A 21,863-nucleotide genomic window follows, 5' to 3' on the forward strand; every position below is an offset into this window, starting at 1 on the left:
AGAACCACAGAGGTGATTCCTCGAGGTGTATTACCTATCTCCCAAACAATCATCAGGGGTATTTATGACAACTGCTAATGAGGAGCCTTGTTTGCTATTGTTAGGTGGTTTATTCCAGAGTATGGCATATCTCTGAGATAGGACCCTATCCCTCCAGCATGTGCTGTTTAGTGAGCTGACAAGGTTTAGGGCTCTAGAGCGTGTAGCCCGGAGGGATTGTGATATGTTGCCATGGTGGTTATCACACAGCTATGGGTGTGACATACCTTTGTTTGTCCGGCAGAGGTCACCTCTGTGTGGGTAGTATGCAATACAGTCTAGCTGTGGTTTTGTGAGTCAGTCTGCATAGGGCGAGTATTACCCTTTGTGAGGTATGTCTGTGGCCTTTCCACTTGCTGTAGTTGTCATGTGAGTTACATACCACACGGGGCATTGTGATGAGTAGAGGGGAACACTGACCTATATTTCCCTAGATGACACACCTGTTGTGATGACACATACTACATAGACAGATTACAAGTCTAGTGTGGCACTGTCTTTATCAAAGGGGAGGCTACTGTCCACCTGTGTCCCATGTTCCCTTATCACACCTTCAGTGTTAGGTAGATTTCTACCTATGTGGTAGTTAATGGGTACAGTGTTTTGGAAAGGAGGGATGGCACTGCAGTATCGACACTTGTCTACAGTCCATGCCTTGGTCACCACACACCTGTTACGGTACATATGACCCCATGTCTCTCTCTCTCTCTCTCTTTATATATATGTATATATATATATATATATATATATATATATATATATATATATATATATATATATATATATATATACATATCTATACACATACATGTACACATCCATTGCTGTACATATAGATGTACATATAGGCACATGTACAGTTCACCTTTCATGGTGGGGATATCACTTATGCGACAGTTGTGAGATGTACAGTTATGTGATTATATTGCACAGTGTTGTGCAGAATGCATTTTGGTGTCCTCAGCCTATGTAGCTTTAGCAGGCTCACTGGCTGTAACACAGCAGATCTGACAAATCAGTCCCACAGTGTTTAACCACCACATGACACATATCAGCACTGCATGCTGTTTTCTATGCCACACACTACGACCTACATAGATATATGCACATAACAACCTTCAACAACATATATGTGTCCACCCTTCACTAACGGTTGCAGTATGTCCCTTGCCCTATGCGCATGTGCAGATACAGATAGATACATACTGCTGCCACATATGGATGATTTACAGTGTGTAGAGTACTCTTCAGGAACATCTACTACATGCTGGCACATACATAAGAGTTACATACCTTACCTTTGTATTTCTCTGCTCTGTCTGTTCTTACTTTTTTTTGTTGTTTATTTTATTTATTTTTTTGGTTGGTTTTTTGGGGGGTTTTCTCTATCTGTTTCTGTTTCTGTCTCTTTTGTCTGTGTCTTTGTCTGTGTCTCTGTCTCTCTCTCACTCTCTATCTCTCTCTTCCTGCAATGATATTATTGCATGTGTGGACAGCAGGTACAGCCTGCTTTTCTAGGTATCTGCACATGTGCATGTGACAGCCTCTGCACCAATTGGTGCCCACCATTAAGTAATTGCATGCAGCCTGCTGTGTGGTAATTGCAGTACTCACTGTGATTGCAGCCCACTGCTATAAAATGCTAGGTTAGGTAGGTGTAGCCCTTTCAGCTTTCCAAGGTGGGGCCCATGCTTGTTTGCTCTGGACACCATTGTGTCAGTCAGAAGTTTGGTATATGTCTCTTATTTGAAGCTAGGGTTATAGCCAGTGATATGCATGTTGTACTCAAACCTGAATGTTGCTGCTTCCAGTACACACTTCTCAGTGTAGACATTTACTCACCCCTCCAAATGCTAACACAGGATACATGGGAGTATGTACTTTCTTTCTGAATTAGACAATTAACTGCCATACAAATGTAGTTATTGCAATGTATTCATGTGGCACATGCACTGTTTGTGAACTGCTATACTGTAATGATTAAGTTACTCACTTCTGAACAGTTTGTGGTTTGTTTGTGTTGATATTAGCACAGGCTGCTCAAGACAACTGGACATATTTCAGTACTGAGTATGCCTACCCACACCCTTGGTTTTGCCTGAATACACAGGTATGTCGTACCTTTGGGTAGAGGTGCAGAACTGCAAAGAGCATTTTTTATTATCATGTGAGGTTTATCTTGCTGAACATACAGGGTTGCTGTGTACCTATTAGTCTATCAAGGCAAGTAGTCTGTCTGCGTAGCTCGCACCTGTGGACATATCCAGATAATAGTTAGAGGTTAGCCTATTATTCTTTGTCTGTGCACCACACCAGTCTTTTCAGCACTGGCACAATGGCATTGTCACAGTTGGTTGCTAGCAGTACATGACTACATCCTGTGATATTTCTGTGTTGTACTCCTACATAAGGGCATGCTTGTGGAACTCCTTCCAAAGCTATTTGCAGAGTGTGTAACAGCAGGAATGCTGATATACCTATGTGTTTCTGCCTCTGCCAGGCCTCATATACTCTCAGGTATATATTTCAACAGCCTCAGTGAAAGGTACATATAAGTGAGATACACCTGTAATATATGACAGACATATTTCAGTTGAGACTTTCTTGGGAATTGGAGCATATGTATTACTACACCTTTTCTGACATGCAAGCAGTGTCTACTCTCACCTATTGACATTATTCATTAAGTGTGATTCCCCACTTTTCTGCCTAATGTTAGTACTTTTCAGAGTGATTCAGAGGGGCACAGCTAACATTTGTTTACGAATCAGGGACATCCCTGTAAAGCAGTCACAGTTGGGGAGTCTGGCCTCTGCCCTATTCAACTTTGCCAGTGTTTATCCTGGTCTGATACTGTGTGGTGTTTGTAAGGTGCTACTGTAACATTATTCCCTGCTAGAATGGCTGGTTCTCTTTTCACAGTCATGTCATGCAATTCCACAACAACTGCTGGTAAAGACCCATTCCATTTACATTCCCTCATTGTAATGCATGATATATTTATTTCAGCACCAAGTTATTTGTATATCTGCTGTGGCTTAGTGGTAATTCATGCAGTCTATTGTGTCAATGGTCTGGGGTTCGAGACTGGCAGAGGTTTTTTCTTTTGCTGCTGAGCAGAACAAGGGCCCTGACATAGAGTGACTAAGGCACTTTTAAGCAGTTGTAAGTGGGTTTGTGCAGGTTTGCGCGATGCTTAGCGATGCTTAACTAAGTGCACACATGCGCACACTCGCTTAAACCCGCCAACTACTGCTTAAAAGTGCTTACTCCCGCTAACCCTCACGCTAATTTCTTTGAAAGAAAAGAAAATGGGGACATAGGAAAGCAGTGAAAAAGGGGGTACAAAGAGGGACAGACAGTAGGTAAACAAGCTCGGGATGTGCAGGATGGGTGTAGGGAAGGTCCATAGCTGCCCATTTCTTTACAAGCAACAGCTGTGCATATGCAATAAATTTGGAGTGAAATTTGAAACGTTCCACCCCTGGGAGAGGGGTGAGGACAACAAAGTATGTTGTACTGCCACTTATAATTATCAGTTTACATGTCCAGCAGACATGTGTGCGAAATGGGCAACTATGTATGGGGCGTAATGTTTTTGTGGGTACAGATTGCCCTTTTTTAAATTTTTTTTCAGGTGAGAGTGGAAAGTGAGGTAGAGGAAGTAGGTATGTTTGGGGAGGTAGGTTGGGGAGGTAAACAGACAAGACAAACAAGACACATACAGTGGCGGTGTATGACACATGGGGTGGGTGAACACAATTGATGGGACGGATGTTTGGAAATCGCAAGCCCATGAGCCCACAGATGGTAACAGTGGAACTGAGATCCCCACCCATGGGCAGTCACCACTGCACCTTCACAGCCCCGAGGGTGGCTGTGCTGGGGGCTGCGTAGGACGGGCAGGCTCACCTGTGAGATGTGCCACTCTTGCCTCGAGCTAGCGTAGGGGATCAGTGACTAAATGCTGGATCTCCCTATGCACCACAAGGTTGACAGGTGGCCCTTCTCCATCCATGCTTGTACGGGGGGGGGGTGAGCCCCATCTCCTGCAGTGCTTCCACCCGGAGGTGGCACAGGACCAACGGAGGAGGGAAGCCCGGGCTGGGCACCAGACCTGCTGGTGCCAGGTGCACTTGCCAGCTGAGGAGGGACAGGTGGGTCCGCTGGGACTGGCCTTCCCATACGTTCTGTGATTAGGTGTGTTTAATTACAACATAAACAACAGCATTCAAGATTAGTTGTAACAGCATGCAGTAATAATCCCATTAACCCAACACACCAAGTTTTCAACAGTTGAACAGCAAGCATAACACATGCATATATTGAACGACAGTGGACATTCCAACAGCATGCAGGGATGATTGGTAGCAAAAGGCCACCATGATTGTGGTGTTTGAACAGGACACATGCATCAAAGTGAATGCAGATATTTATAGAACAATAGGACATATGTCCCAAAAAATGTTTGAGATTACACATACCAGTTGAAGTGTAGAATTGCATGTTTTATGCACATACAGTAGGGTGTAGAAAGAAACCTCAATTAACATCTTATAAGTACTTTTAGTCTACACTACATTCCTAGTGACTGCAGGTGTATATCCCCTACATGTATTATTACACTTACCAACATGCTTGGTTTGGCTAGTTCATTATATACCTGTCCTATATCTGACATACTAACTGTCTAAGATGCAGATGTTACTGGTACATATTTCTTGCTTTTATTTATATTTCTTTATCTACATATCTGGATGTGTTCACATGACATTTTCAGTTCAATTTGTACAGAACCCTGAATTTCTTGTAGCACACTCACATTTCTGGGGAACAAATTAACAAGCTACTCATGTGCCAGATTTACTTATGCACGCCAGCCAGTCACTGACTGTTGAGGACTGTATATATGCTTCACAGATACTAGCACTTCCATCACCCACTTTAGATGGGGCTGCCCAACTGTGGGTTGCCAGCAATTATTAAAACAGTACTATTTGTATAATGCAAGGGTAAAACAACATTTCAACGTAAGTGACACAGACACACTCCAGGTTTTATACCTTTATTAATTACATTACAAACTTTTCCACAGGCTCTCTCCTTTATTTGATATTACAGTGCATATGGAAGACATATTCAGAACATATTATACCTTTATTAATAGGTTAGAACACTCTTTTTCAAGCTCGCTCACTTATTTTATATGACAGTACCTGCAGAGATATTATTTCAGACATATTTTACCTTTCTTAATGGGTTACTACACTCTTTTTTCTGGCTCTCTGACTTTTTTATATGACAGTACATGCAGAGGAATTATTCAGGACATTTTATGGCTGTATTATTGGACTGCAACACTTTCTTTCATGCTCTCTCCCCTATTTTATATAACAATACATGCAGAATAATCACTAACCTGCTTGGTGGCACAGCCTTAGCAGCCTATCTGCATAGGCTTGCTGATTCGCAGCACGGTCACCTGCAGCTGTGAAGTAAATGAAGGGATATTGAGACATACCTATCCATTATACAGAATCAATTATCAATTCTTACATACTGCATTCCATGGCTACCTACTCAGTTGTGGGGCATCTTGCATCCCACGGGCCTCCTGTATCCATTGGTTCAGTAGGTCCTGCTTCCATCTCTTCAGGTCTGCATGGTGGTGACAGACCTGCTCACCAGTCCGAGGAGCACCTGTGACACTGGTGAGGTCATGAGCTAACTGGTTCTAAGCCTCTGCCTTGTACTCCTTCCCTTGGAACTGGCCCTGCAGGAGTCTTGACTCATGACGGTGGACAAGGAGCCAAACCATGTATTTTGACTCCTCGATGCCCCAACGTTGCATTCGGAAGCATGTACCCTCTCCAGCACCAGCCATTCTAACTGCAGATGTGAGCTACAATCAGTTATGGCGAGTATTCCCGCCTATGGGGCTTAAATATGCCGCATTTCCCGCACTTTTTGTGATTGGCCGTTTTTGAAAATTCTCGGCTGACTACAGACCTGCTTAGTAATGGTTAATTTACCATTTCTAATATATGTATGTTAACAGTGGCTGTTTCTCCTAAGAGGCTAAGGAGTTTTGTCTGTGCTACTTAGTTGTTGGGCTATTTAGAACAATGTGAAAATTATATCTATATAAATTATATTATAAAAACAACAGTTAATATCTATTTACATACATTAGACAGATTTCACATATTAATGGAGTTGAGTTTGCCAGTGTGTAAGCTTTAAGATAAAAATCTTTTAAAACCCTGTATATAGCATGGTTTGGAATTATTGCAAATATGAACAAGTGATATTTGATGCCTAGAGGTGTCAGTAGGAGTTAACTGCAGATTTGCTTGGAGGTGTCACTCAGATGTAACGAGTTAAGCAAAACAGATAATAATTCTGTGCAGTATACACCTGTGAAATTTAGCTTGTGGTTGAAATGAAAACTCCATTCATGACAACATTGCTTCACCAGCTAAACAAATCCAACTACAATAGCCTACCACTGTCAACACTGTGAAAGATACTGACAGTGCTCAGGCACAGCACTTCTTTGATCCAAGCTACTATCCACCACTAAATTATCTTGCATATAAAAGTGTAAAATCTAATCTCTTGAGTCACACCATGGGTACTAAACAGCTTAAAGTACAAAATTGGCACACAAATATGACTCACTAAACTATTAGTTAAGTGCAGCTTGGTCACAACAGCATGCAGAAAATATACAAAGCTGCCCAGGGTATGGGCCTGCACATTCTACATCCAAGGATAGGCTTCACACTGACTTTCCCACCAATCAGAGTCCTTGGCCTAGCTCACCAGACCCGTTTCTTAGTTGACAGGATTTTAGAGCCTTTCATTGCCCACCTGTCAACAGTAACTGTACTTTGAATAAATTCTTAAACACACACACACACACACACACACACACACACACACACACACACACACACACACACACACACACACACACACACACACACACATAAACACACACATACATGCACATGGATGGATTTCCAGGGAATGTTAGTAATATGTTCTCCAGCACTACAACCACCTGTAAACAAGAAAAAAAGGCAAATAACAGTCCATGTCACAAAAATCAATCAAATCAAATAAATTATTCAATGACTGGTCATTAACATTCCAAAACAAGCACGCTGATTGGTCAGCCCAACCAGCGTGCCCTTTGTAAATTGAGCATATACCAATGGAAAAAAGTCCAGATACCTGGACTTTTTTTTTAATATATGCTACAGAAACTCTTTTTTTTTATTTTTTTTAAATAAACTTTCAAAAACCAGATTAATAGCAGTAAAAACATTTAAAATGTTCAAGCTTGACCACTCAACTACATATTAGTAGATCCGTATGAGATTTAATCTCCTTTAAGGAGACCTACAACAATAGCATGTATCTTAGCATATTTTACTTATTTTATCATGTTCATTTTAAATTAAACAGTTTAATGGATGTCAGATAGGATAACGGAAAGCTGCAAAAGAAAAAAATAATATGTTTTTGAAGCTCTTTCTCTTGTTCAATAAAGAAAATAAAGAAGCTGGTACTATAGCAGAATGCTTTTTGCAGAAATGTCTATAGGAAAAAGTCATGCATCTGGTATGCTACATAATACATAACTGATAACAGTGAAGATGGCAGTGTGTACAAATGAAGACAAAGTTAATGCTTGTAAGGGATGTTAAAGTGGAGAGCACAAGCAGCACTCTGAAGAGCATTGCGATTGGACACATTAAAATAAAAAAATAATCAGGTATGGTATACAAAACTAGGGAAACATATCTGATTATTCTTTTATTTTCTCTGTCGCATCTCTCCCGTATGTTCAATGTCTCCTGATTTCTTTTTTTTTTTAATATTTAAACCAGAGTCCTATATGAATGCACAGTACATCAAGAAAGCCCCAGGATACTGGGGAAAAATGTGGAATAGCAACATGGCACAGTTATACAAGGACATTATTTAAGAAAAGTAAGCAACTTTTTTCTTAAATAATGTCTTTGCATAATAGCAATAACCCACAGCTGGGTGTGGGTAATGCTGGATGTACCCACAGTTGGCGTAGTTTTGCCCTCATGCCAACCATGGGTAAATCCAGCATTACTCACACCCAGCCATGGGTTATTGCTATAATAAAATATGGGCTGTTGACCATGGGCAAGAGTAAAAGAAGCCTTTATTTTAACTAATACATGTAAGCACTGACATTGTGGTATGTCCTTCACCTTTCACTCACAAAGATCCTTCATTAAGACTTCTGTCCTAGCCCAAGGTTGTAAACTGTTAACATCTCAGATAACCCAGCTAGGTACCTCTGAGTTACTATTTAACTCTTGTTAGTAAGCCAGATAATCATAAATACAAGTGATAGTGTGTAGCAGAGCAGTGCTGCCAGTTAAAAGTGGATTTTAGCAATTTGTTTCCATTTAGCAATAAATATCTTATTAATTAATGAATAAGTAAATAGATAACTAGGTACATGATTCTTGAAGTGAATAAATAAAAATACAGTATTCATGAATGAATGAATGAATGAATGAATGAAGTAATATGTTTAACAGTTAATTGTACAGAGAAATATGAAACTGCGAGGAGACAAAAATAATTGTTTTGAACAAATAGATTACAAGAAAAAAAACATCTTTATATATCTTGACATTTCACTAACTATTCTTGACTGCAATAATTACTGACTCCTAAGTCAGTCAAGCTCAATTTCCAGAATACAAACAGAGACAATGTACAGAATCAACTCAAAACTCACAAGCTGCAGATTAGTTCTTCTCTCTTCTCTGATTCTTCAGCTATATGACTTAGGCCTCTACTATAGAGAAACCACAGGTACAGTTAAGCAGAATTTCATATTTACCTGCTAATGTATTTGTTTAATTGCCCTTGGTAATTTATCTCCTTAAAGAATCTTCTAATCATACTTTTACAATTCATTACCTTTCTGTCTTATGGGTAGTCATATATCTTGTCTATAGGGCTGAGTAACTACATTTGCTGTTTCACATGCCACCTATAAATTTCATATCCTAGTTATATTATCTGTATTTCCCAGCAGAAGACAATTACAAACTTTGGTTACAGCCATTGGACATTGGTCTATATAAAGGTCACAAGTTCACTAATCATTTCATCTCACTGGAAAACACAAACACACATTGCAGATACTATATATTTTAGTGTACCTGCTGAAGGGTTTACAAGACTTAACTGTAACTCATGTCTATTATACTATGATTCAAAAGACAGTGGCAGAATGATTCTTTGATATCATGTTTAGTTTCACCTGACAACCATTGTCTGAAGATTACAAAACTGAATGACCAGGACCTTCCAGATCCCATGATACTTGCCTTGTTTAACAGGCTATTTCTGGTTTATTATACTGGTTAGTTTTAAATATTATCACAAATAAAATACAGCATTAAACTTAGCAAAGAAAATAATATTAAAACAAATCAAAAAAACATAACAAAGGAAATATAATAAGACATGAATTAGTTGCTGAGACAGAGCAATATATAAAATTCCAGTTGACCAAATTCTATTGTAAGGGATCCTTTAAATTTGCTTCGCAAGGGGACTTCCTGAAGTCACGTGTAAATTACAAAAGTGCATAACCTGAAAGTTAAAGGGATGAAACTGAAAAGATACCAGCTACAGAGTGTGAACCAAAAGCAGTATTTGAGTGGTAAGGTAGAAGGCCCAAGTGTGACATTATGGAACAAGCAGCTTTTTCATGTATCCAGGACATGTCATGCATGCCATATAAGTTAGAACTGGAACTGATGATCTTATTAACCATACCACTGCTTCTCCCAGGGAATGCCACAGACACAACAGCAGACATCATGGAAGCAAATTTATTTATGAAGATATGAGCAGGAACTTTACATTGTATTGAAAGTGTCCTCAGGATGGCAAGACAGGTTGAGCTGCTCTTCTTCTCATTCAGTGAGGAGTATTTCTTGTATGCAGGCTGCCTTAGAAAATTCCCTGGAAGGGACAACTGCCCTTACACAGGTGTTTTCTGTTTGGTGCAAAGTTTTTTTTTTTTTTTTTTTTTTTTTGCATCTTATTACGCCTACTTTTGCTTCAATGCCCTGACTGATTAATGTCACCACTGGCAGCTTCTGATCCTTTCCTGGTTCCATAGCTCCCTCCTTACTATGGCATCACCACTACTGAAACATACCTCAGTGACATTCTTCACAAATTTCCTTTTTCTCCAGATGGAATAAGCCTAATTGCTTTAATGGCATGGACACATTCAATCTTTTGGGGTGGACTGGAAAGGAAGGAGGGCTGCCATACTTCAGTCAACTTTTTGGAACAGCCTAATTATGCTCAAACTCTCAGCGATGACCTGACATCACAAGGGGAACTCCTCATCTTTACAGTGATTTACATCCTGCAGATCTCCACAGATCTTGTCCAGCATTTTCCAATCACCTCTATCCATGATCTAGGTCACACACATGCAGTGGTGGGCTTCCCTAACACATGTACCCCTTTTCCATCTTCCTTAAGGTAGTTGAGCAGGCTATTTATTCATTATTACTTTCCTTGCTTGTGTTGCCTCCTTGAGATGGTAGCCCACTAGTAGAAGATAAGTGCCATGGAGCTGACTGATTTATACCAAGTGCGATACTCAGACATTTTGAACTTTTTCTCTATGGGTGAGAAAAGCATCACTGGAAATCCAACCTATGTCCAATCCCATGAAGAAAATGGAGTTCTCGAGCAAACCAAGTTTCATAAGCTACACATTACACCAGACAAGAGCAATAGTTTGATACAAGATCCAGAGAAACAGTCAAGACCAAATGATAAGTGAAGACTAGATCATCTGGATCCATCAGGGTCATCAGCATTGATCTTCACAAACTGACATAAAGCACAACAGACAACCTTAGAGATAGCAACAGTATAATTCTTTCAAGTTTGTGAATGCACTGATCTCTTACTAGAGATCCAATGCACAGTTTATCTTGCAGTGATCAAACTTGGAGGCTAGCTCCACAATCAGGGGAATGGCTGATGATACCAGCTGCAAGGCCAAGTGTAGGTATGTTCAAAGTACTGGTAGGAAGTTTAGTATCCACAATTATTTAAAACAAAGTACAGGGTAGCAAATTTAAGTACTTGAGCAAATCTGAGTTCCTTTATAATTCAAAGGAATTCATTTCTAAAAGCCATATAGTCCTCATTAGTCTAGATGATGATGCCCTCAAACTCTTCAAAACTGAAGTGGCCAGGAATTTCATGACCTCCTAAAACACTTTCACAAAACTGGGCGGTGGAGGAGGAGTAGTTATGGAGGTATAAACAGCTTGCTCCTGTGCTCATTACATACTTGGATGGTAGGATAATCCATCTACAGCCTGTGAATAGTATAGCAGTGAGTGATATATACTGTTACCCCCTCCTGATCCTGTCAGAACAAAGGAGGCAAATAATGGGCAACCCAGGAGGAATGATTGCTGCCAGAACTGGACCAAAGTTGCATTTTAGGCAAATCTTCACTGTAAACAACAGATCAAGGCCTTTGTTTGTTCATAGGTTCATAGGTTCATAGGTTTATACTAGGCCATCTGCTCTAAGGCATTTATAAGCCTAGCCCAAAGTTTTGTGGCTTACGCCACCCCTTATGTTAAAAAATACTGTGCCCATTAGTTTGTTGTGCCTCTGTCCAGCAGTGACACAGAGATGATTCCCGGGGTAAACCTACGATCTCCCATCCACTGGTCAAGATTTCTCTTGAACAGAGCCAGCGAGGTGCTCTGCCTCACATGGACCGGGATTTTATTCCACAGCATAGGGAGTCTCTGGGTGACAAATCTATCCCTCCAGCATGTTCTATTTATATCCATGTTAAGGTTTAAGTCGCTTGCTCTAGTGGATCTGGTAGATTTAGATTTTTTGAGGTGGAGCATGTCCATTAATTCCGGGTTGGACATGGCCTTGTATGTCAGGCACAGGTCACCTCTGAGCAGGCGGTATGCGACTGAATAGAGCTGGAGTTTCTTCAGTCTGGCAGCATATGCCAGATTTTGGAGTCCCTTTATCCTTTTGGTGAGGAACTTTTGGGGTCTCTCTAATTGCTGCAGGTGTCGGGTGAGATACATCCCGAATGGGGCATTATACTCGATCATTGGTCTGATAAGTGAAGAGTACAGGGGAACAATGATCTCACTTGATCTGGATGTGAATCCCTTCATGATCAGGTGGGCAATGTAGAAGGTCTTTCTAACCACTTTAGCAATGTGAGTGTCAAAAGAAAGGCCACTGTCAACCTGGGTCCCCAGGTCCCTGATAACCTCTTCTGTGCTTAATGGATTGCCACCTATATGGTAGCTTGGGGTTACCTTGTTTTTCCCAAAGGGTATGACTATACATTTTTTGGCATTTAACTTCAGGCCAGGGCTCTGGCACCAGTTTTCAGTTTCCGTGAGACCCCTCTGAAGGATATCTGTGTCCGATGTACTTTCCACTATGGCGCCTAGTTTGCAGTCATCTGCAAACTTTGTCAGCCATAGTCCTCCTATGTTTGCCTGTACTTCTGAGAAGTAGATGCTGAACAACAGGGGGCCAAGGACTGAGCCCTGTGGGACACCACTTGTGACCGGCTTGGAGTCTGACATGGCGCCAGCAACTCTAACCCTGTGGGTTCTGTCCTTTAGCCAGTTTGCAACCCATCTTGTGACATATGGGTTTACATTTAAGCTGGTAAGTTTCTCTATAATACTCGAGTGGGGTATTGTGTCAAAAGCTTTTGCAAGGTCAAGGTATGCTGTATGGACTGCCTTTCCCTCATCAATGGCCTTGGTGACTGTTTCGAAGAAGTTGACCAAGTTCAAAAGGCATGATCTGCCCTTGACAAAGCCAAACTGGGTCGGTCCAATGTCTGCAAGTCCCCTATGTCTTTGTTTATGAGTTCCATTATGATCCTCTCCATAGCTTTGCAGACCAGGCTTGTTAAGCTTATGGGGGTCCATAGAGGCACCGCCTTTGTGGAGTGGGACCACAGTTGCCGTACGCCACTCCTTGGGCACATATCCTGTGGTAAGGCTAAGATTAAACAGCTGCCTTATATGCGGGTTTAGTTCCTCGTTGAGTTCGTGTAGCACACAGCCGGGGACACCATCCGGTCCCATTGATGCTGTGTTTTTAGCTTTAGAGAGAGCAGCTTTCACCTGCGCATTTGAGATGTCTGGGAGGCTACACTCCGCTGGGATAGTTATCTCTCCTTTGGGAGTTTGCACTGAACCTGCCTGCCAGTATGTTGGCAATGTCTGTGGGTTCAGTGATTTTTGTATCATTTTGGACTAATTCTGTGCATATCTGGGAGTTCCCACCCAGGTTTCTAACATAGCTGAAGAAGGCCTTATGATTGTCTTTTGAATCTATTGCAATTTTTCTCTCAAAGTTGGCCTTGGATGATTTTATGAGTGCTCGAATTTTTTACTAATAATGATCAAGGGCGTCTTCTCTTTTATGGATTTTGCTCTATCATGTAACAGCTTTCTCCTCTTATTGTAAAGTTTGTTTATGGCTGGGGTCCACCAGACTGGACGCTTGCCCCTGGTGGAAAGAGTCTTGGTTTTATTAGGGATTGCCTGATCCATGCAGTCCTGGAGGTGTTCGTAGAAGGCATTTGTAAGGGCTTCTGCAGCTTGGATTGTGGTTTCCACTGGCTCGGGGGCCTTGAAGGATACCACACCAGTCTTGAGTAGTGTGAAGTTTGCTTTAGAGAAGTTCTTCACTGTGGTCTTTTTTGTTTGGGGTGGGGGCGGGATGTGGATTTCCAGTGAGATAAGTTTGTGATCTGATCTCACCAATGAGGGATATACTTCCAGTGTGGAGCATTTTGTCCCCATGTTTGTGATGATGAGATCTAGTATATTTTCTCGTCTTGTGGGAACGGTGTATAGTTATTCCATGGCATTTGAATTTATGAACTCCAGGAACCATTGGGCTAGAAAGTTGGGGCTTGAGTAATGTTCCCAGTCTATATTCGGGTAGTTGAAGTCACCCGATATAATGGTGTTTGGAGATACATTTATACCCTCCAGTGTCTTCAGGAAGGCTGTGTGGGGTTCCTGAGTTTGAGAGGGTGGCCTGTAGCATGCTACAAATTGTAGAGCAGTTTTGCCTATGGTTAATTGCACCTGGATGGTTTCTGATGCTTCGTGCGTTGCCACCAACCTGGAGGTGCGGGTATCCTTGATGAATATGGATACACCCCCTCCTTTTGTGGTGTGGTCCGGGTTTTGGGGCCAGAACACATGATATGAGGTAAAACCTGATAGTGCCGGGGTGCTGTCAGGAGCCTTGAACCAGGTTTCAGTCACAGCACAGACATCAATGTTCTCCATACTGAGAAGGGCCTTGAGTGCATGCATTTTGAGATTTAGACTTCTGGCATTGAGCAGCATTACCCTTAGTTTCTTCCCATTTTTGTTTTCTAGGATGGTAGGTTTAGAATTTGAGCCTTGCCTAAAAAAGGCACTATGGGGGTGGCAAGAGCCTTAGCCAATATCCGGAATCCCAGGGGTGACAGGTGCAAGCCATCCCTTGCGAAGCAGCGTGGCTTGTCAAGCATGTCATCCCAGGCAGACAGACACTGGATCCCCTTTGAATGACACCAGACATTAAGCCAATTGTTAAAGCTGATCATCTTGTCTCTATGTTGTGGCATCATTCTTGGTGAAGGAAGGATACTGCTCAGGGTCAGGGTCATACCTGCCTGGGCTACATAATCAGAGAGCTCTTCTATGTCTCTTTTCATGTAGTCCAGGGAGGTACGTCTCAGGTCGTTCACACCAGCATGGACAATGACTGTGTCATATTTGTAATTGCTGTGGAGTGACCCGAGTGCTTGTGTTATGTGGCGGATTCTAGCGCCCGATAGGCAGCTTACAGTGACCCTCTCCTTGTTCAGCCTGGTGAGTGGGACGTCAGTGTGTCTGACTATGGAGTCACCTATGACAAGTATGTTTGGTGTTGTATTTGGCCTTAAGGGCTGTGACTGCTTTGCACACTGATTTTGTGGTTTATGTGTTGCCTGTGGTGTGTCATGAGGTGGCAGTTGCTTGGATGTCTGCTTTGGAGGCCTCTGCTGTTTAGGTAAATTTTTGCTCAGAGCCTCCGAGTATGACTTTGTGTGTTTATGTGTTTGATTCATTGTTGTGATAGCTTTATGTGAGACTGGTTTTGTGGTGTGTGTCGCTGCCTTCTCCTCCTGTCTGGTCTTGCCAGTCCTCAGTTGAGAGAGCTCAGCCTTCAGTTTGGCTAAATAGCTGCATCTCTCGCAAGTATTTGTGTTATGTGGGAGGAGGAGAGGGTTGTCAGTGTACATGAGGCAATTGTAACATTGCCTCAATATTCCCAAATTCATCAACTGGACAGGAGAGGACGCCAGCATCTGGCCCTTCGACATGCTAGAGAAATTTAGAAGTTAGGGGTGTAACTGAATAAGAGAGGACTTAGTAAGGAAGTGGGTACTCCTGGGGGGGTTTTGCTAGTGAGGGACTTTGTATAATACAGAAGTGCTAAACCTGAAAAGAAGATGCTTTTAAGCCAAGTAAAAGCTTTTAGGAACAAGTGCTGCGCTTTTTAGTTAAGGGATATACTGTTTAGATTACTAGTAGAGCAGTTCTAAGGGAAAAAATGAAGAACAGACTTTATGGAGCCAGAAAAAGTTTAACCTTGTTAAACCAGTGCTGCCCGATGCTGCTCTAGTGGCAACTCCGCGCTAAAGCACTCTAAAGCGTGCTTGATAGCAGGGGCTGGAAAGAGCCAGGAATTGACCCCTTTTGGCCAATAAAACTACAGTTTCAAGTCAGTAACCACTCCCACGGGGGGGCAGGGAAGCAGCTCAATGTTTTACACTGCCACTGATCAACAGAGAGACTTTCCTCTAGTCCAAGCAAAAATGGCCTCACAGAAACTTACAAAACAGTTCAAGAACAGCAAGCCTGTAACTTGAACTTTTTTAAATCTTCAGAAAAGTGGGAAAAAAGCAAGATTTTTTTTTTTTTTTTGTTATATTTCAGATGATACTCTCAACCTTTACATCATTTATAAATTTACTAACCCATACTTTGTTTGATTCAGGAAAGCATGTCATAAAAAATCCAAACAGGCTGGACCCAACCACAGAACCAGTAGAAATCTCTCTAGTAATATGCTTTTGATTATTAGAAAAAGCTCTTGACTTTCACCTTAAACTGCCTACTTAACTAACCACCCACCCATGCTACTATAGGGACTCATTTGTTTTTCTTTAAGGGTGCCTACTTATTTCCAGGGGTGATAGTCAATGTAATCAGAAGTGTAAGTTGTCATTAGTGTTCTGGAAGAGTGTTGTTTCTTTATTAAGCCCTTTCATGTAATTGGCCTTGGCAATGTACATCCACATCTTTTTTTGAATTGTGAAGTGCATTCAATTGGCACTGCCATCTTTGTAAGATACAAACCTCATGTGAGCCTTAGTCTCTGCCAGGACTTCAACCACAAACATCATGCACAGACACTTGATCCTTACCTATGAGGTAAGCAAACTTGTATCACCTGGCTTATATACACAGCTTTGTCTGTCTACACCAATAAAAATGGCTATAAATAGTGGATTGCTTGCTGCATCTCTGTGGTGAATCTAATATCTCATATGGATGAGTTTAAGCATCTTCAGTTTAGATTCACTGATGATGTTTGAGTGAGATCTGTATAATGACCATTTAACAGGTTCCATGGGAGAGATGTTGCAGTTTGTTATGCCATACTTCTCAAATGTTCTGATTTTTGTAGAATGTCTAGATTTTTCCTCATATTTTTAGTCTGCTCCTCAGACAATTTTGATTTTCTGGCAAATGATCAGCAAATCATTGAATATTAAAGTCAGAAAATAATGAGACATTTGAGTTTCAGACTTCATATCCTTCAGAAAAAATCATGTTTATGCAAAACCCATTATTCTATCAAGTTTGTAAGAGCAATATTTAAAAAAGTCCCTATTTTTGGGTCACTATTCTCCCATTATTTATGGGTTTGTCCAGATTTCTTGATCTAAGAGTTTGAAAGGTACGTGTTGTGCATAGTGCTGAAGTGATTGCTGAGTCACATTTGAAAGTTCTTACTGTTAAAGATGGAATTAGGCAAATTAAATCCATTGGCCCAAAATGGCCCCACTTCCGCAAGGGGACTCTCACTAGGCTGTGGCAGGGTCATCATACCTTATGTAGCCCATATGAATTGCTTGAGAAACATTACAACAAAGTGCAAAACATTTTTTTTGTCTGTAGTCTTGTTTCCCCATTAGTTAAGAGTCTTGTTAATGGAGCAGACTACATTTCCTGTCATGCACTGCACCACTGGCTGGCCCTGTATTAGTGATACTGCAGTCTCAATCTATTTGTATTACGGAAAGTGTCAGTTACTCATATTCCCACAGTTGCTGTTGCCATGGCTGTATGACAACAAACAGAGTTAAGCCCCACCAAAAAAAATAATAAAAAAAAAAATGAACAGCTACTGTGATGTGAAGTAACTTCTGATTGACAAGACTTGCGATACAATGTTACCAGTTCAATGTTATTGCAAACAACCGCAGTTAAAGGTAGGAGCAAAATAAGCAAAATAAACACTGCATGTGTGAATGTATATTTGTGTGTTTTGGGGAAAATATATTGCAGAAAGTTGAGTTTTTGAGTGGATTATGCATGTTTTCGCTATATCCGTGTGTGTGTGTTTCCTTAAGATATTCTGATTTCTTTCCATATGCAATGCATGCTGCTTAGTGGTTACTCCTGATTATCCCTGCATGTAATATTTACTGCTGCTCTTGTGACCTGAGCAACGGTTGGAAATTATCTTTAAGCACTAGTGCATTTACTCAGTTTAACAAATAAATACTTAAAATAAGCTTTTAGAAATAGTTTACGTGGGAATGTGTTAGCAATGCATTTCCTAAGGAAAGGCTTTTGATGATGATGATGATGATGTTTATCTAGTGTTCAGTATATCTTTTTGATTGGTGCCTCTCAACTCTAAGTTGAGGAGCAAAACACAAAAAAAGTGTTCTCTGAGATCTTGCACCGGGTTCTTCTCACCTCTATCCTAAGGAGATTTTGCAACTCAGCTCTAGGTTAGGGAGCAAAATAATGCCAGTACTAAACTACTAACCAACTGGCATCTGCCAACAGTAGCCCGATAAATGTGGGACTAAAGGGGCAGCAATCACAGGTGAAAGGTGTTACATAGGACAATTGGGAAGTGCAGTTCCTGCATTATTTTTCTGTAGCACAGAAAAGCACTTCAAAACATCAGCTCTTTGTGCCTGTGTGCATGCGCACGAGCGCGTGTGTGTGTGTGTGTGTATGTGCGTGCATGCGTGTGTGTGTGTGGTGCGTGCATGCCCGTGCACGCCCGTGTGTGTGTGTGTGTGTGTGTGTGTGTGTGTGTGTGTGTGTGTGTGTGTGTGGTAAGCCACAGTAAGCAATTTGCTACAAATGTGAAGAGATGAGTGGATAGGGTGGTAGTTTGGAACATTACTCGGGTGCAAGATAAGTCATCTACAGCTCTGTCTGCCAGTCACAACCCCAAACCCCTTTTTCCCAGAGCAGCTGCCCCTTCACCCCATTTTACTTAGGCTTCTGTCTGACAGACACACACACACACACACACACACACACACACACACACACACACACACACACACACACACACACACACGCACACACGCACACACACACACACACACACACACACACACACACACACACACACAGAGTCAAGTTCACTGCAAGCAAATCATGTGATCAGCTGTGGTCTGTCATAACTTCTTAAATAACTATTGATACTGCCACCAGGAAAAGTGATCACACAACTGGCATGCAGTATTGATCCTGCTCTCTCACAGTTTTCACCTGGGCAGTTCAACCCTTCACCCCACCCTAAATACGGCTCTGGAAAGGAGTAATGTGAGATTTAAAAACATTCATGCTCTTTTAGTTTTCCACAATCTCTCTGCAATCATCAAGCCCTTCTGATTGATGCTGCTGCATGTAAAGTACTTAACTTACCAAAATAGGTTGACAGTCTTCTTCTATTTAAGCATATTTAAAATATTAGCTAATAAATACATATTGTTTTGTTTCTAATATGCAGTAATAGCATTTTTAACATGCATTCTTGATATCTAATTTAAAATAATTTTAAGTCAAGGAAGCCAGCAGGTAGAAAGGATTTAGAAGTCCTGGTGTAGTGTTACACAGGAGGATCAGTTGGGTGTGGGGGGGGGGGGGTACCCAAATTGTCCAAACTGGGCACTGCAATTGCTAAGGCAGGCTTTGCTTCCTATATCAGTCTGAGCACCAGTTCTTACCTAGTGTCATAGGCATTAGGCAGTAAAAAATAGGATGTGATTACAGTAACAAACAGTAGAAATAAGGTGCTTTGCAGGATGCCTTGTCTTACTATTTGTGGAAAAGTGAGGAGATAGGCAATGTGGGAGAATGTCAGAGTAGAACCTCTGCCCTTCAGGACTGACAGGAGTCTGTTGTGGTAATTTAGTTATAAAATGTGAATGCCTTCTGCAAGACCCTGGAGGGAAGTATATTATGCACAATTACCTGAAAGGAGGCTCTTTGTCAGACACTGGACCCATAGGAGAGATTAGCTAGCTTGCCAAGGAATATGTAGATATCATGCGAGATAAGCAGGTGACTGCTGATGGGGACAGGACAGAGTTTTGGCTTTGCACAGCTTGCTGCCATTGTAGTTCTACATGGAACATGAAGATTAAAAGGTGAGTGAATGAATGCAGTCATACTGCCCTTATAATGACTGTTAAATATACTCTTGTACACAAAATCAAGCGCAGGTCAGCTATTTGAAAAGCACAGGTGTTCTCGACTATGCCAGCAGTGCCACTTATTCTTCTCTGTAATCCACATTTAGTCCTGTTTACATTATATTAGCATCCTCAGACAGACAGATTTATATGCGCTTCTAAAGTCAAAGTCAGTAGTAAAGCAGCTACTGCATGTAATTATCTGAATCACAAGCAAACCTGAATCTTCACATATTAGTGTTTTTAGAATATGACTCACACTGTAAATCAAAATCCTGCTGAAAGCTAAACTAATGCATTTAATAATGTAGAGAGGATTGAATAGTGTAGAATGTAAATAGTATAGGATGTAGTTGCCTGAATGTTGTTATACTGAAAAATGTTGCTGTCAAGGTCCAAGACCACTAATAACAAGCAAATACATCAATAACACTCTTAAAAACTTAATCTAAATCCGACAACTTTATTTTCTTTTTGCAATTAAATAAAATGATTTACAAATGATTCATATATGACAGTTAGTCACAGTTATGAACTCTAAATAAAATATAAGGACACATTTATATTTTAGTCAGTATGAAATGGTAGTATAGAATATAGACATTTGGAATTTTCCCTGATATATCTATTTCACTAACAGGCTGGATTTAACAGTGGAAACTCAAAACATTACTTCAACATCCCTGGGTCTCGAACAAGCAGTATTCTGAATATTGGGTCAACAAGCAATGTCAACTATCCAGGAAGATGGGTATTCAGAGCAGATGTATTCAGTGTCGTTGGTGGATGCACATATAATGGTACCGTATGACTAACGATATTCTTGCACTTTATGTTTACAGTTTTATTTATATCTACTGTATCAATCATATTTCATTTACTGGTCCCCTCATTTCTACCTACCATACCGTTTTTTTTCCTGTACTTTTGCATTTGTTGTTTTACACTTCCCCAGACATTATACTTAAGAGTAGGAAATACATCTTTCAAATGGTTGAATAAAGAGCACAATGTGTGTGAAGAGAACCATACATTTCATGAATTAGTAAATGCAAAAAGGAAAGGAGAAGATTTGCACAATATAATTCTGTGCAATGAGTAAACTGTGCAGAACAGAATTTAGTACTTTCACTGTGTCTTCAGTAAAGGAGGTATTATCATTACAGTTATAGTTTCATCTGGTTAGGGACTGGACTGCAGTATGTTTGACATCCAGGGTATTTAGAAATGGCCTGAGTAGAAGAGTTGTTAAAATGGCAGTGTACCTCTTTAGTACTGAATAAACTGAAGTATGGAATATATTACAATAAGAATGACAAAATCAGATGTATATCTGTCAGCTTTAAAATGCAAGAAATCTCTACCAGTTTCCAGTAGAATCTGAAAAATTATAACAAGATATAGACAATAATCAATTCAGGAGCAGGATAAAGGGATGAAAAAAAAAAAAAACAGGAATATGGAGATCGGTAGTCAATGAGTGACAGACATAAATTATTCCTTAGTTGATGTGGAGGTTTCTAGTTTCATAACAATGAGCGTGAAAAATTGTGACTAAGCTGTGAACAACTAACTCTGTTTCTATCGCTCTAATTGAGTTTCCTGGGCTGCATTATCCTAGGAACTGTTTGTTATTTTGACCCAGAAACGGTAGTCTTATTGCTCTTCAGATTATAGCCACATTTAAGATGTATAACCTGGTACTGAATTACATAGTATTGCCTGTTTTCAAAATATATCACCTTGCTTGTTAATGCTCCTCTGGTTAGTAAAACTACAGTGGGCGTGAATAAATGGAAACTGTAATGATTAAATCGTTCTTCACAATCTCTTCACCTGCAAAAATAAAGCTCACTGCCTAATTGATACAGACGGACAGAAGAAGAACCTGGAAAAGATACTGTATCCAAATCAAAATATGACAATAACT

The 21,863-nt window shown here is 40.7% G+C and overlaps 1 protein-coding gene across 3 annotated transcripts in view; it reads left to right on the top strand.

The window, feature by feature from the left end:
- The window catches only part of LOC122809198 (alpha-tectorin-like), a 919,437-nt gene that overhangs the window by 242,404 nt on the left and 655,170 nt on the right, over window positions 1–21,863 (top strand). For all 3 annotated transcript variants that reach the window (XM_044080503.1, XM_044080505.1, XM_044080506.1), the window contains one exon: window positions 20,574–20,733. In XM_044080503.1, coding sequence (XP_043936438.1) covers window positions 20,574–20,733 — 160 coding nt within the window. The remainder of the gene's footprint in view (window positions 1–20,573; window positions 20,734–21,863) is intronic.

This window comes from Protopterus annectens, chromosome 8.part0, assembly GCF_019279795.1.
Source record: "Protopterus annectens isolate FY-2018-M chromosome 8.part0, PAN1.0, whole genome shotgun sequence".
Lineage (NCBI taxonomy): Eukaryota > Metazoa > Chordata > Ceratodontiformes > Protopteridae > Protopterus > Protopterus annectens.